Genomic DNA, 15156 nt, shown 5'->3' on the forward strand with positions numbered 1-15156 from the left:
CGGAGGCAGACCCGTACCAGCAAATACGCAGAGCTATCCTCCGGTTTGCCCAATACACCACGGAAGCGTCGGAACAAGGTCAACTCCGACTTACATTCTTCTTATCCTTTGGCGGGTCTCACTCGTCAACCACTGAACCCTTCTGACCCAAATTATCAGGAAACATCTCCTTCCTCCGGTGACTCAATTGAATCGAACCTGCCGACTTTCAAGATCGCCCTAGGGTAATGATGACTTACCTATTTTGTATTTTGATGTAACTCTTTGGGCTTTGTATTATCCTTCTTTGATCTTTATGCAGCGGACAAGCAAAACCCAGCAAAAGGATAAAGAAGAATAAGCCGGCTGAAAAGCCAACTAACCACAAGCTGGAGCTCCACACATCTGCTCCTGATGCTCCTACTCCTGAGCCAGCACTTGATCCAGTACATGATACAACAGTGCCAACTTCTGACCCGCCTGCAGAACACACCACTGATGTCGCTGAAAATCCCGAAGCCCCTAGCCCAGCCAAGGTAGACGACTCTCATGATGCCGACGTGGAGATTACAAGAACTGACTATGCTGAGCCGGGTCGACCCACTGTACTTGCCAAGTGCTCTGCGAAGGAGGAGCAGTTGAACCGCCACAAGGTCAAATTTGATATTGCTGCTTATTCTCAGATGAGTGTTGGCGAAGTTATGTCTGGCTATCTCAGTCAAGTGCACAGCAGCCGTGACGTCGAAATTGATATGGTGAAGCAAATGCACCATAAATTTGAGGTATCATTTCTTGTCTGAATCATCCTTATTATGCCAGCCCCCAAGTCTACTACTTATGATGAATATGATGTAGATTTAGAAGTATCATACAAGTATTAATAATGTCTCTAGATCAAACCTGTATTGTCCGGCTTAATCCGTAGCCCCCAAGGGCCAGTTTAATCAAAATGAATGAGCCGGTCCTTCACATGCTTGTGTAGAACATATTAACTGCATAGTTTGAACTGCAATATGCATTAGTCCCCAAGTGCCAAGTAGTCTTGCTTGCAAAGTGCTTGGGACTTTAACTTTGTGAACCTCCAGTCATCATGAACCGCCACTATAAATAGACTTCTGCGGTAGACATTAGCCCCCAAGTGTCAAGTGCTTTGCTTGCAAAGAGGTTGGGACTTACTCTCATGAACCGCCACTATAGATAGACTTCCGCGGTAGACATTAGCCCCCAAGTGCCAAGTATTCTTGCTTGCAAGGTGCTTGGGACTTGAATATGATATGCTAATGGTCATGATTTTGATCAGGTATTTGTGCAGGTCACCACCAATCAATTTCAATTAGAAATATCTGACTTAAAGAACCACCTGCAATCACAAGAGACAGAAACCCAAAGGGCCAACTCCAAGCTTGAATTCAGTGTATCTGAACCAGAGAAGCTGAAGGCCGACTTTGAGGTAGAGAGAAAAGCTTGGGATGATGAAAAGAATGTCTTAACCCAACGAGCTGACAAGGCAGAGCCGGATCTTGAAAAGGCGGTCAATGAGTTGTCTGGCTTAAAATGCCACGTGACCCAGATGGTTATGGCAATCTTTGGTAATTCTCCCTACAAGTTATAAATATTTGAAACTTTCTGATGATCATATTAATTGTTATTAACGCACCTGACATTGCTATGCAGGCCCCAGGAGTTCAAATCTCAACCAAGATATGCTGACAAAGCTGAAGGTGGTTTACACACTGGTGGAGCAACTCTACACTAGATCTCAGCATGCCTTAGCCACCGTGGCCTTGTCAAATGAAGTTCCAACCCTTTTGGCGGATGTACTAAGAAAGCTTTCTGTGCTGCCCCAACGGTTTACTGAACTAAGGCGGTCATCTATAAGAGCCGGAGCTGTGGCCGCGTTAAGCCGGGCCAATGCCTGGCTACCGGAGCTAGACCCGGCCGACATTGCCATTGGGTATCCAAGCCGGAAGGAAGATGGTACTTCATTTGAACAGGAAGATTTCGCCGCCTGTGTGAAGGAAGTGCGCCCTGTGGCCACTCTGATTGCTGAAGAAGCGGATCTCTCCAAGTACCAGGCGGGGTATGACGCAGACAACCAGAGGATCCCCACACCGCAATACTCTTTGACAAATCTGATTCCACCAATTCGTAAGCATACCTTCGCCCTTGAAGTTAACCCGACCGGATTAATTGATGACGAAGCTGAATTTAAAGCTTTGAGTGGTATTGACTGGTCGTCATTAACCTTCCAGGACCGGGAATAGGACGAAGAAGTGGAAAGGGTTGATCCAGAAGCTTCAGGCCATCAAGAGAATTGATCCGCCGAGCGGCTCATATTTGTAGTCTTGTTGAGAAACAATGTTAATCATTTTGACTCGGGGAATCATGTAATAGGAGTAGGAATGACTTTTCTATGACGTGCCTTCATGCACATTTTAATGCCTTAACACTGTTTAAGCCGCCATCATATATTTACTCCATCTTACGCTTTTCTATTGTTTTTGTGCAGAAGAAAGCCTGTAATCTGTCCTGCACAGAAAGGTAGATCACATAGACCCTTGGCGGTTTATCGCAAGGAGGGTCATAATTATCCCACATAATTATAAATGTGAATATGAGTTATAAATAATCCTGATGAGAATCAGAACTTTCAATATAACTGTGATAACATCATACTTGAGATGTCAAATTTTTACTGACGGTTTAGATGACATGTACAGTAAGGATGATGACCCAGTTTAGAAGTCATGACTTCAATTGGAGTATGTCACACGCCTGGCGACTGATTGTTCAAAGTCAAGCCGGCTCAAACAGAAACCTTATATGCCTTAGAACATGAACACAGAAAAAGGTCTCAAGACAAATCCAAAGAGTGCTTTCAAAAAAGACTTAAGCAAAAAAGAAATACAAATACAAATTAAGGCTTCTGATTCGAATACGATCAGTAAACCGTCCCAAAGGGGTTAAGCTAGGGTTCGAATACGACCATGTAGACCCTAGTGGCTTTGGCATTGCGCCGATCAAGAGGGTACCGACAGCTATGTTCTCTTTGGTTCGAATACGACCTATGTTTGAACAGGAAGCCCCCAAATGACCTTGAGAATATTTAACGACTCTGATTCGAATATGATCTGGGTCGGACCCAAGAGGGGTTTAGCTATGATTCGAATATGATCAAGAAGCCCTCAAGTGGGTTTTGGCATTGCGCCGATCAAGTGGGTACCGACATCTATGTTCTCTTTGGTTCGAATACGACCTATGTTTGAACAGGAAGCCCCCAAGTGACCTTGAGAATATTTAACGACTTTGATTCGAATACGATCAGGGTCGGACCAGAAGGGGTGAAGCTAGATTCGAATACGATCAGCCCCCAGTTGATCTTTTTGAAATTATGACGATGAAGACATATGATCTTTGAAGATGAAAAGGACAGAGGTCCTGCTTTATTATTGATAATATATACATCACCAAGATATGTACATCATGAGAGCCAGTGGCTCAAGTGTAATAAGGCCGAAGATGAGCTATATTCCACGGCCGGCGGGTCTCCTCCTCCGACCTACGTGAGTCTTTGTGCTCTCGAACATCGATAAGGTAGTATGACCCGTTATTCAAATTCTTGCTGACCACAAAGGGCCCTTCCCAAGGTGGGGATAACTTGTGTGCATCAGTCTGATCCTGGATGAGCCGGAGCACCAAGTCGCCTTCTTGAAAGGTTCTGGATTTAACCCGGCGGCTGCGATAGCACCGCGGGTCCTGTTGGTAAATCGCCGAGCAGGCTGCTGCCAAGTCACACTTCTCATCTAATAGGTCAAGTGCCTCCTTATGTGCTTGCTCATCATTACCTTCCACATAATCCGCCACTCGGGGCGAGTCATGGCGGATGTCACTAGGAAGAACCGCCTCTGCTCCATAAACCATGAAGAAAGGGGTATAACCCGTAGATCTGTTGGTGGGAGTATTGATGCTCCATAACACTGATGGTAACTCCTCCACCCAACAACCTGGCGTTCGTTGCAAAGGAACTAGAAGCCGGGGCTTGATACCCTTCAAAATTTCCTGATTGGCTCTTTCTGCTTGACCATTGGATTGGGGGTGAGCCACTGATGAGACATCAAGCAGATATGCTCACGTTGACAGAACTCCTCCATAGCCCCCTTGGACAAGTTAGTGCCATTATCAGTTATGATGCTGTGGGGAAAGCCAAAATGGAAAATCACCTTTTTCATGAATTGAACCGCCATCGCCGCGTCACACTTACTGACCAGCTCTGCTTCTACCCACTTTGTGAAGTTATCCACTGCCACCAAAAGGTGGGTCTTTTTATCCTTGGATCTTTTAAAAGGCCCAACCATGTCAAGCCCCCACACAGAAAATGGCCAAGTAATTGGTATCATCCTCAATTCTTGAGCCGGCACATGAGCTCGCCGTGAAAATTTCTGACACCCGTCACATTTACTGACCAGATCTTCTGCATCAGCATGAGCCGTCAACCAATAAAATCTGTGACGGGAAACTTTGGCCACAAGGGACTTTGAACCAGCATGATGGCCACAATCTCCCTCATGAATATCACGAAGAATCTCTTGGCCTTCCTCAGGAGACACACAACGTTGAAACACCCCAGTGACACTGCGATGATGTAACTCGCCGCTAGCAATCGTCATTGACTTAGACCGCCGGGTTATCTGTATAGCCAAGGTTTCATCCTCGGGCAATTCTCCCCGGGTCATGTAAGCCAAATATGGCACCGTCCAATCTGGGATGACATGAAGAGCCGCCACCAACTGTGCTCCCGGGTCAGGTATGGCCAAGTCTTCCTCTGTACGTAACTTAACAGAAGGATTGTGCAAAACATCCAAGAAAGTGTTCGGGGGTACCGGTTTACGCTGAGATCCAAGCCGGCTTAAAGCATCGGCCGCCTCATTCTTCATGCGATCGATGTGCTCCACTTGATAACCCTTGAAGTGCCCAGCAACAACATCAACCTCACGGCGATAAGCCGCCATGAGAGGGTCTTTAGAATCCCACTTGCCTGATACTTGTTGAGCTACCAAATATGAGTCGTCGAAGCACCTTACCCAGCTTAAGTTCATCTCCTTGGCCATCCGAAGACCATGGAGCAAGGCCTCATATTCAACTGCATTATTAGTACAGGGAAACATCAACCTTAGCACATAAAAAAATTTGTCACCTCGAGGGGAAGCCAAAACAACTCCATCCCCCGAGCCTTCCAATTGTCTGGATCCATCAAAGTGAATAGTCCAGTATGTGTTATCCGGCTTCTCTTCAGGCGCCTGCAACTCTGTCCAATCGTTGATGAAATCCACCAGTGCTTGAGACTTGATAGCAGTACGTGGTACATATTTTAAACCGTGAGGCCCAAGCTCAATAGCCCACTTGGCGACTCGTCCCGTAGCCTCTCTGTTCTGGATGATATCCCCTAAAGGAGCAGAACTGACCACAATGATGGGATGACCCAGGAAATACTGCTTAAGTTTTCGGCTGGCCATGAACACCCCATAAACAAGCTTCTTCCAATGTGGATACCTCTGTTTGGACTCAATGAGCACTTCACTAATGTAGTAAACCAGCCGTTGAACCGGATATTCCTTACCAGTCTCCTTGCGCTCCACCACAATGGCCACACTGACAACACGCGCGTTAGCCGTCACATATAACAATAAGGGCTCTTTGTCAATAGGAGCGGCAAGAACCGGCGGCTCAGCCAGTTGTCTCTTCAAATCCTCAAAAGCAACGTTAGCAGCATCACTCTAGAAATAGTCGTCTGTCTTCTTCAACATCTGATATAGCGGTATGGCCTTCTCACCTAACCGGCTTATGAACCGGCTTAAAGCAGCAATGCGACCCGCCAAACGCTGAACGTCATTTATACACTTGGTTTTTTTCCAAAGAGGTGATAGCCTTGATCTTATCCGGGTTGGCCTCAATGCCTCTTTTAGAAACCAGAAATCCCAAGAGCTTGCCTGCCGGCACACCAAAGACACACTTCACCGGGTTAAGCATCATATTGTAGACCCGGAGGTTATCAAAGGTCTGCTTGAGATCATCTATCAATGTTCCCTTCTCTCTGGACTTCACCATAATATCATCCACATAAGCATGTACATTGCATCCAATCTGAGTATGAAGGCAATTCTGCACACAACGCTGAGCATCCAGCTCTTGAGCCCAAAAGGCATAGAAACATAGCAGAAGGCTCCAAAGGGAGTAATGAACACCGTCTTCTCCTGGTCCTTCATCGCCATCTTGATCTGATGATATCCAGAATAAGCATCCAAAAAACTTAGACGCTCACATCCCGCCGTAGCATCAATGATTTGATCAATACGCGGGGAGAGCAAAGGGATCGGCCGGACAAGCCTTGTTCAAGTCCGTGTAATCCACACACATGCGCCAAGTGCCATTCTTCTTGAGTACTATCACCGGGTTAGCCAACCATTCAGGATGAAATACCACGGTGGGCGTCAACTGTCGTGGAATTGTCATGTCAGGTGTCCTAGCGTAAGGACTTAGTCGTGGAGCCATCGCAACTAGGAAGCTTAAAGGGGTTAAACGGGACAAAGGACACGAGGTTTATATTGGTTCGGCCCCTTGCGGTGAAGGTAAAAGCCTATGATCCAGTTTTGGGTGGGATTGCTTATGCCTTGATAATGAACCTGGCTGCCAAGAGCCGGGCCACCTCCTCACCAATGGCCTTGCGCCTCTCCTCGTTAAACCGCTGAAGAAACTGCTTGACCGGCATGTCAGAAGGCTTCCATGCAAAGATGTCCCGATTCTCACGGATGAACTCGATGAGCACGCTTTCCTATTTAGGATCCAGATTGGCACTGATACTGAACTGTTTAGATTAATTGCCAGGAACAAAGTCAACCATCTTGGTATCCTCAGCCGATTTAAACTTCATCTCCGGTTCACACTCTGTGGTGGGTTTCTTCAAGGACGTCATGTCTGCCGGGTCAACATTGTCTTTATAAAACTTTAGCTCTTCTGCGGCACAGACCGACTCAGCGTAAGCCGTGTCGCCTTCCTTGCACTCCAAAGCCACCTTTCGACTGCCATGAACCGTAATGGTCCCTTTATGACCCGGCATCTTTAGCTGTAGATAAACACAACACGGGCGCGCCATGAATTTGGCGTAAGCCGATCGCCCAAATAAAGCATGATACGGGCTCCTGATTTGACCACCTCAAAAGTTAACTTCTCAGCCCTGGAATCATACTCATATCCGAAGGCTACCTCTAGCTCAATCTTGCCCACTGGGTATGCCGACTTACCAGAAACTACACCGTGGAAAATAGTATTAGACTTCTTAAGATTTTTGTCAGTTAACCCCATACGACAGAAGGTCTCATAATAAAGGATATTGATGCTGCTGCCTCCATCCATGAGTACCTTAGTGAACTTGTACCCCCCAACTTGAGGTGCTACCACCAAAGACAAGTGACCCGGGTTGTCAACCCGGGGCGGGTGATCCTCCCGACTCCACTTAATGGGCTGCTCATACCATCGCAAGTATCGAGGAACTGTTGGCTCAACGGCGTTCACTGCCCTCTTGTGAAGTTTCTGGTCCCGCTTACATAAACTTGTGGTGAAAACATGATAATGCCCACCGTTCAATTGCTTTGGATGACTCTCATACCCGGACTGCTGCTGCTGTTGCTAACCCCCTGGCCAGATTGTTGATTGTAGCCGCCTTGACTACCTTATTGAAATTGCCTTGATTACTCTGGTGGCCCTGAAAGCTGGAACCAGAGCCGCCACTTCCATTGTTCGGGCCATGAAAGTCGCCGCCTCCTGAACCGCCGCCCAGCCCATGATTACCATCAAATACGTTGGAATTCTTGAAAGCCCTCATGATAGTGCAATCCTTCCATAGGTGAGTAGCCGACTTCTCTTGAGTGTCGTGCTTCGGGTAGGGTTCATTTAACAACTGCTCGAGAGTAGGACCTGACCCGCCAGATCGAGGAGGTGGCCTCCCCTTACGCCGCTGATTGTTGCCCTGTGCATTGGTGTTAGCCACAAACTCTAAGCTACCATCAGCCTTACGTTTATTATTGCCTCCTTGATTTGCCGGGTTAGGCTGAGGACCCTTAGCGTTGCTGCTCTTCTTTCCCTTCCCTGCCTTCTCATCGTCAGACTCAGGATCCTTGGTACTATCAGAGTCAGCATATTTGACTAGAGCCGCCATCAGCTGGCTCATGTCAGTGCAGTCACGCTTGAGCCGCCTCAGCTTCATCTTCAGTGGCTCAAAACGGCAATTTTGCTCCAACATTAATACTGCAGAGTCGGCATCCATCTTGTCAGAGGAATGTATTATTTCCTTGACCCGGCGCATCCAATGGGTCATGGACTCACCCTCCTGTTCCTTGCAACTAGTCAGATTCACAATCGACATGGGTTGCTTGCATGTATCTTTAAAGTTCTGGATGAACAACTCCTTTAACTCTGCCCATGAACCAATGGAATTAGGCGGCAACACTTTCAACCAATTACGAGCCGTTCCATCCAGCATTATGGTAAAGTACTTAGCCATTGCAGCATCACTAACTTCCAGTAGCTCCATGGCCATCTCATAACTTTCAATCCACGCCCCAGGCTGTAAATCGGCCGTGTAATTAGGCACCTTACGAGGCCCCTTGAAATCCTTGGGCAAATGCTCATTACGCAGAGCCGACACCAAACAAGATACGCCCCTAGTCCTGGTGACCAAACCTACCTCAACTGACGCAACCAGATAAATCGGTCGGGGCTGATAAGCCACCTCTTGAGCCACTATTTCTACCGCCTGTTGAGCCACCAACTGAGCTGCCTGCTGAGCCGACTGCTCAATCTGCTGATGTACTATGTCTTGATTATGCAAATTAGGAGCCCCACCCTGAGCCAGGTCATACTCGCGTGGCTGATGGCGGCGCTGGGCATTGCTTGAAACGGCCGGCGAGTCTAGGTGCCTGCTATAACTCTTGCTCCGGCTTGGACGTGGGGTCGAATGAATCATGTCTCTACTGTAAGAGTATGCCTCCTGCTGCGCTAAAGCTGTCCGAAGAAGATCTCTGACCCTTCGTGTTTCAACCACCGTCGGTGAATCGCCATCTGCCGGGAGAGCCGCCAGTCGTGCTGCCGCCGCGATCATGTTCTCCAGCGGGTTAGAATAATGACCCGATGGTGTCGGCACATAAGGAGGCGGAGTAGTGTTCAGATGTGGAGGTCCCATAACTTGTGGCTGAACCGGCGTATTGGTCTCGGTTGCTGCGACCCGGTTTACCTCCGGCGGGTTACTGGGGCCTGCTCTGGGTGTCTAAAAAAGGTTCCTAGGATCATAATCCGGAGGCGGACGAGATTGAGTCTTCTGGTACCTTCTCCTCATAACCTCATTTGACGCGTTCTGATCTATTGTGAGATGGAAAGCCTGTGACTGGATCTGCTGAGCTCGAGCGTCCAGAGCTGCCCGCTCTGCGGTCATCCTGACATCTTCCACCGCCAGGTCTTCTTTAGCTTGTGCAATATCAAGCTTCAACTGTTCCACCTCTACATCATGTTGAGCCTGATCCGCCGGGTTGACCATGGCGGTTAACAGGGTCGTCAACTTGTCCATGAGATCCATCAACACCTAAGCCGGCGAGCGCACAGGGCCTCCTTTCCCGGCTGCTGCTATTCCGAAGGTCATCGCCGCCGCAGTTGATGAATTTAACGCAGGTTGGGTACCTGCCATGAAGATTCCAACTCTGCTCGGCGGCTCAAAGGGGTCCGGAATACTGCTGCCATCGGAACACCCCCCAAGCCCGCCATCTTGCAGTTGATAGAACGAAGCCGTCTGACCTGTGGACAACTCACCATCAGAGTAGATGGCCGTCTCACCACCAGAAATAGATCCTTCAGAAAATTCCCCTCCATGGATGCATCCCACGAAGGCACGCCTCACGGCGGGTTGAACCTGGGCGGGTCTTGCACGCTGAGCCGTCTCGATGATGTCGGTGCAGATGTCCGGCTCAGGGCCCGGTTCGCCGATTTTGTCGATGAAGACGTGGAATCCGCTGAAGGGGACCCGGTACCCGTACTCAATTGAGCCGGTGTCGGGGCCCCAGCCTTCATCATCGATGCAGAGCTTGCCGCGATGACTCTTGGTCATCCGACCCACAGCGTATCCTTTGAGCCCTTTGAAGTTGCCCTTCAAGAACTCAAATCCATCGTGCGCTGGCCTCACGGTGGGCGCCAACTATCGTGGAATTGTCATGTCAGATGTCCTAGCGTAAGGACTTAGTCGTGGAGCCATCACAACTAGGAAGCTTAAAGGGGTTAAACGGGACAAAGGACATGAGGTTTATACTGGTTCGGCCCCTTGCAGTGAAGGTAAAAGCCTACGACCCAGTTTTGGGTGGGATTGCTTATGCCTCGATAACCAGGGAGCGAATCCGCTTGACATAGCTCTCGACTTGATGTTACTTGCCCTAAACCGCCGCCGAGTCGTCCCTTTATATAAAGAGGTCGACGCCCGGCGGCTCATAGAGTCCCGACAGGTTCATAAACAGTGTCCGGCTCGGTCTCTCTCTATTTCTGTCTTACAATTCAAGTTACACATACATGGCGGTTTATCTCTACAGGCCTTAAGTCGCCTCTGGGCCTTGGGCCTTTAAGTGAACCGCCATCTTTAAGTGTCTTCGTGGGCTTCGCCATAGGTGTGACCCGGTCCCTCCTGGGCGGGTCATACCTAATAATTATATCCCCAACAGGTAGTACTTCTTTTTCTTCCAATCAATGCAAAGGCCTACTCTTCCAGCATTAGACTTTGTTGAAAACACTTGCGTTGCCCTCATTCTCTATGTTATTAACATTATAGGCCAAGGCAAAAAAAATGATGTTCGTTCTTGGTGTGAATGCCAAAACTAGAAGACCGAATTAATTTCGTCGGGTCGACTTCTTTTCTGGATGACCGAATAACCTCGATAGACTGAATTAGCAAATTCACTGGATGTTATGGCATAATTAGCACAATCCCCAGTCTTTCTGTTTATGGCACAATTCTTGTTGAATACATCTGGTACATACACATGTTGTCTGAAATCTGAAATTTGGTTGCATACATGCATGGGCAGATTCAAGCCCCAGGCAGAAAGGGGCGGCTGCCTGGGGTGTGAGGCCTATCTCCTTCGTATACTTTAGCACTGTAGCTATAGTAAATGCTACAGTCAATGAAGGCTGCCCGGGCCTTGGCCTAGTTCGTCTAGGGCCTGACCCAGTCCTGGGTCCGCCACTGCATACATGAACTCGTTACACATACCCGTTGTCTGAATTCTCCTTCAATACGCATGTGCTGCAATGGTCATGAATTTGAGCTGTAGCATGATATTTGGTATGTACAATCGGGACCAAAGGCAATCCCGTAAAGACCGAAGACCAAATAATGAAGGACCAAGAAGACCGAAAAGACAGGACCGAGCAAAGCAAATAGACCGAACGCCCGTGCTTATCTACACACGTCCTTGGGTCTACGCCCATCTGCCCAAGCGGAGTTTCCATAAATTCACCCCCATGCGGTTGCCCATCATGATGGTGGTGAAGACGTAGAAGGGAAGAGGTCCATGCCCGCATCGTAAGATTTATTGCCCGTGCCGATCCAAGTCGATGCAGTCCACTTGAACCAAGGCCACTTAAGTCTCGGAGCACGCGTAGATTTGTTTCATCGAATAATTAAGCATAAGAGAATTGCCCAGTTACTAAGTAAGGACTTACATCATCAAGGTAGTAACTGATTTTACCATCGTCTGAAAGAAGAAAAAAGGAAGAAAGATTACCCAAATGATTCATGCCACACGTGTGGCACGAAGCAATCTCGCCTGATGTTATTTACAACTAACAGAAAAGAAACCGAAAAAACAAACCCACAGAAAAAACTGAAACTTGCCATCCAAAACAAAAAGTTGCTATGCTTGACAAACAGTGGCATAGCCAGCCCACTAAGTTAGGATGGTACATCAATATAAATATTTACATAAGTTTATTTATTTTCAAAAAAATATTTTTTTACTACACTATATAGAAGCTATGGGGAAATTTCAGGGTGGTCCATGGCCACCCCCTAGCTATGCCACTGTTGACAAATAAAGTTGCCATCCTCGCGTCACTAAGCAAGAACCGTCCAAAATATGTTTCTTTTGATTATAGTATAAGTTTGTGTTACTTACCAGGTGTACCACGTGGTTCCAAAATATGTTTCTACTCTACAAAATATGTGTACTCTCGAAAAAATATACAAAATCTGAAAATTTTGCTCCAGCGTAAAGTACACAGCAGAGTTCATATGAAGCAACAAGTTGGTACAAGGGCCGGTTCCCTGAACACACAAGCAAAATGCCTTCCAGTTAACAGTTCAGTAGTTCAGTGAGACAGTGGCCCGACGCTCAGGAGAAAACATCATCTATAACGGCTATCTGTGGCAAAATTTAACCTAAAAGCAGAGGCTTCTTCTACGAATCTTTCTTGGGCGCCTTCCTCTTCATCCGGCTGAAAGGGCCGACCGTCTGGTCCATGACGTACATGTATATCACCTGGCTCCAGGACCTGTATGATTTCAGACTGTTATAGTACTCCGGCGCAATCTCCTTCACCTTGTGCAGCTTGGTGCCGGGGATCCTGGGGAAGTCGTGGTGCTCGTTGTGGTACCCCACGTGCCACGTCATCAGGTTCAGCGGCCCGTAGTACGAGTAGGTCTCCTGCTCCGGGCTGAACACGTAGTGCTCCGAGATGAAGTGGCCGGCCATCGGGTGCATGCCGCCGCCGAGGAACGTCGACAGGATGAGGTAGGCCAGCGACTTCCAGCCGTAGAGATACACCATGGCCGCGTCGAGCGCGACCTGGATCGTCAGGTTGGTGAACTCCCACAGGCCCGGAGGCTTTGGCTTCAGGAAGAGCGGCCTGAGCGCGTAGAAGAAGAGCTGGAGCACGACCCAGATGGACTTGCTGACGGTGTTCTTTACGACGTGCGCCTCCGTCTGGCTGGGAATGTCCATGTCGATCCCGTCCACGCCTTGGAACCGGTGGTGCTCCAGGTGGTATTTCTGGAATGTCACCGACATTGGGACGCCGATGGGGAGGTTTGCGAAGATGCCTAGCCAGCGGTTCAGGGATGGGGTGGCAAAGGCGAGGTTGTGGCTGAGCTCATGGATCGCGAGGAAGAGATTGTGATTCAGAAAGGAGCCGAAGAAGTAAGCAACCACCAGCATCTTCGACCAGCCTGCGTCGCGCAGGAGCGTGGCAGTCCATAGCTGTAGCGAAACAACTGCGGCTATCTGCAATCAAAGTTCAGACGGATATGAAAATACATCAGTAATAAATTAGAAAATGTGCTGTTTCTAGGGTGTTACTTTCACACAGAAAGAGAGAAGTATCCTGATTCTCCAGCTAATTTTGACAGGACTAATAAATCTCTAATCACACAACTATGAAGAACAACGTCCAACAAAATAAAACAAAACGTTATACAGTTGAAGGACAGGATGATAGGAGCCCTATATTGCCTGCCTACATGGGTCATGAGATCTAAGTTTTGGCATGAGAGACTATCTGTCTGCTTCAAGTTGCCAGCATGCCATGCCAAGGTGCACTAAAAGTCTGCAAGTGAGAAGTTCAAAGACCAATGCAGTAATTGCCGGTCACAGGAACAGAAAAGCACCAATTTTATACATGAAGCGGAAGTCTCATATTGGCAAAACTGCAGAGCAAGACTACCTAGTTGGTTCTGACAATTACCAAAGGAAGGTGCAGAGGCGCAGTCGTGCAGAGCACAATAACTATTTCAGGCACGAAAAGCATGACATAACAGATTCAGGACCAACAAGACAGATTCTGCAGAACTCTTAAGATCAACAAATTGCCACTTTTTTTTGCCAGAATAATGGTAGTAGTAAATACTTTGATCTTAATTTGATTGCCTGCACATAAAGTTGCTGAGTTTCAAACTACACGAAATTTAGTTTGTTGTGCACAACATGTGTATAAAGCATGACATCCATTCTACACAAACTCCTATCATCGAGAGCGACAACACTACAGATTGGACGTGGAGCCCATGCACAAGATGTGGACATGTAACAACCAGGCTTTTCCTGATGCCAAGGAACATTGCATTAAATTGCATCCAATGAAGCTACCACACTGTACGAATATGCTGCACCATACATACTCTTATTTGTTCTCCTGAATTAAAAGCGTAACCGCTCGTTTGTGATGAAGTGACCAGTTTGGTCATGACAAAATCAATCACTACTCTACCAAATAGTACTGACTTTTTAGTTTTTACCAGCTTTATATGGAAGTTAAAACAAGAAAGAAGCTGCAATCAAACTCAAGGTTAGGAATCTAACTGTCTGGTGTTTAAGAAAAACTGAAGGAATAAAAAACAAGACGACCACCACAATGCAAACAAATCCACGCTGAAACCACTAGAGAGCTCGATCTACGGAAGATCTCAATCTGAAAGGAGACTGGGGAATAGATCACGGCACCTTGATGAAAGCGAGAGGATCCGGGCCGAAGAGCTCCTTGATCTGCGGGTACTTGGCCAGGATCTCCCTGCGGCGCGACGCGTGCGGCTCGTCCGTGTACGACCAGAAGAAGTCCGTCGCCATCACGCCTTCCTCCTTCTCGTCGGCGTCCTTCTCGTCGGCGTCCGCGCGTGTCGCGCCCATTGCTTCCTCTCCTCCTCTCCTCCGAAGGCCCAGGCAATGGCGGCTGCTCCTTGGCGGAAGAGACGGGGACGGGGCGAGGGTGGGCGGGAGCTACGCGCTGGCCGGCAGCGTTGATTGGAGAGGCCCCGGCTATGGAGTTGGTCTGGGTGCTCGTTATTTGAGGGAGTCCAGTTCAGGTGGGGGTGCGGGCATGGGAGATGGACGTGCGCCCTGTGCCGGGATATCTGTACGGGACACAGCGTGATGGAGTATTGGAGTTGAAATAGTGCGTTCTTTTCACATGGGGACCCCGCATGTCTCTGACGCCATGGGTCCGGTTTTTTCTTTCGAGGGCTATAAACATGTCGATAACTCCAAAGTGAACTCGAGAACCTCAACTCTTTTGCGGGGTTTTTTTTTTCGGGTGACTCTTTTGCGGTTGATACGGGTCCAATTACTGCACGAAATACTAATTAAGAAGCACTCTGGATCA

General features: G+C 48.1%; 1 protein-coding gene across 1 annotated transcript; it reads right to left on the reverse strand.

The window, feature by feature from the left end:
- Window positions 1–12246: 12246 nt before the first annotated feature.
- On the reverse strand, window positions 12247–14911 carry LOC123046042 (sphingolipid delta(4)-desaturase DES1-like). The gene is made up of 2 exons (XM_044469324.1): window positions 14502–14911; window positions 12247–13286 (listed from the first exon to the last, which is right to left on the reverse strand). The coding sequence occupies exons 1-2, from the start codon at window positions 14682–14684 to the stop codon at window positions 12465–12467; spliced, it is 1005 nt and encodes a 334-aa protein (XP_044325259.1). The 5' UTR covers window positions 14685–14911; the 3' UTR covers window positions 12247–12464.
- Window positions 14912–15156: the final 245 nt, after the last annotated feature.

Source organism: Triticum aestivum, chromosome 2B (assembly GCF_018294505.1).
Source record: "Triticum aestivum cultivar Chinese Spring chromosome 2B, IWGSC CS RefSeq v2.1, whole genome shotgun sequence".
Classification (NCBI taxonomy): Eukaryota; Viridiplantae; Streptophyta; class Magnoliopsida; order Poales; family Poaceae; genus Triticum; species Triticum aestivum.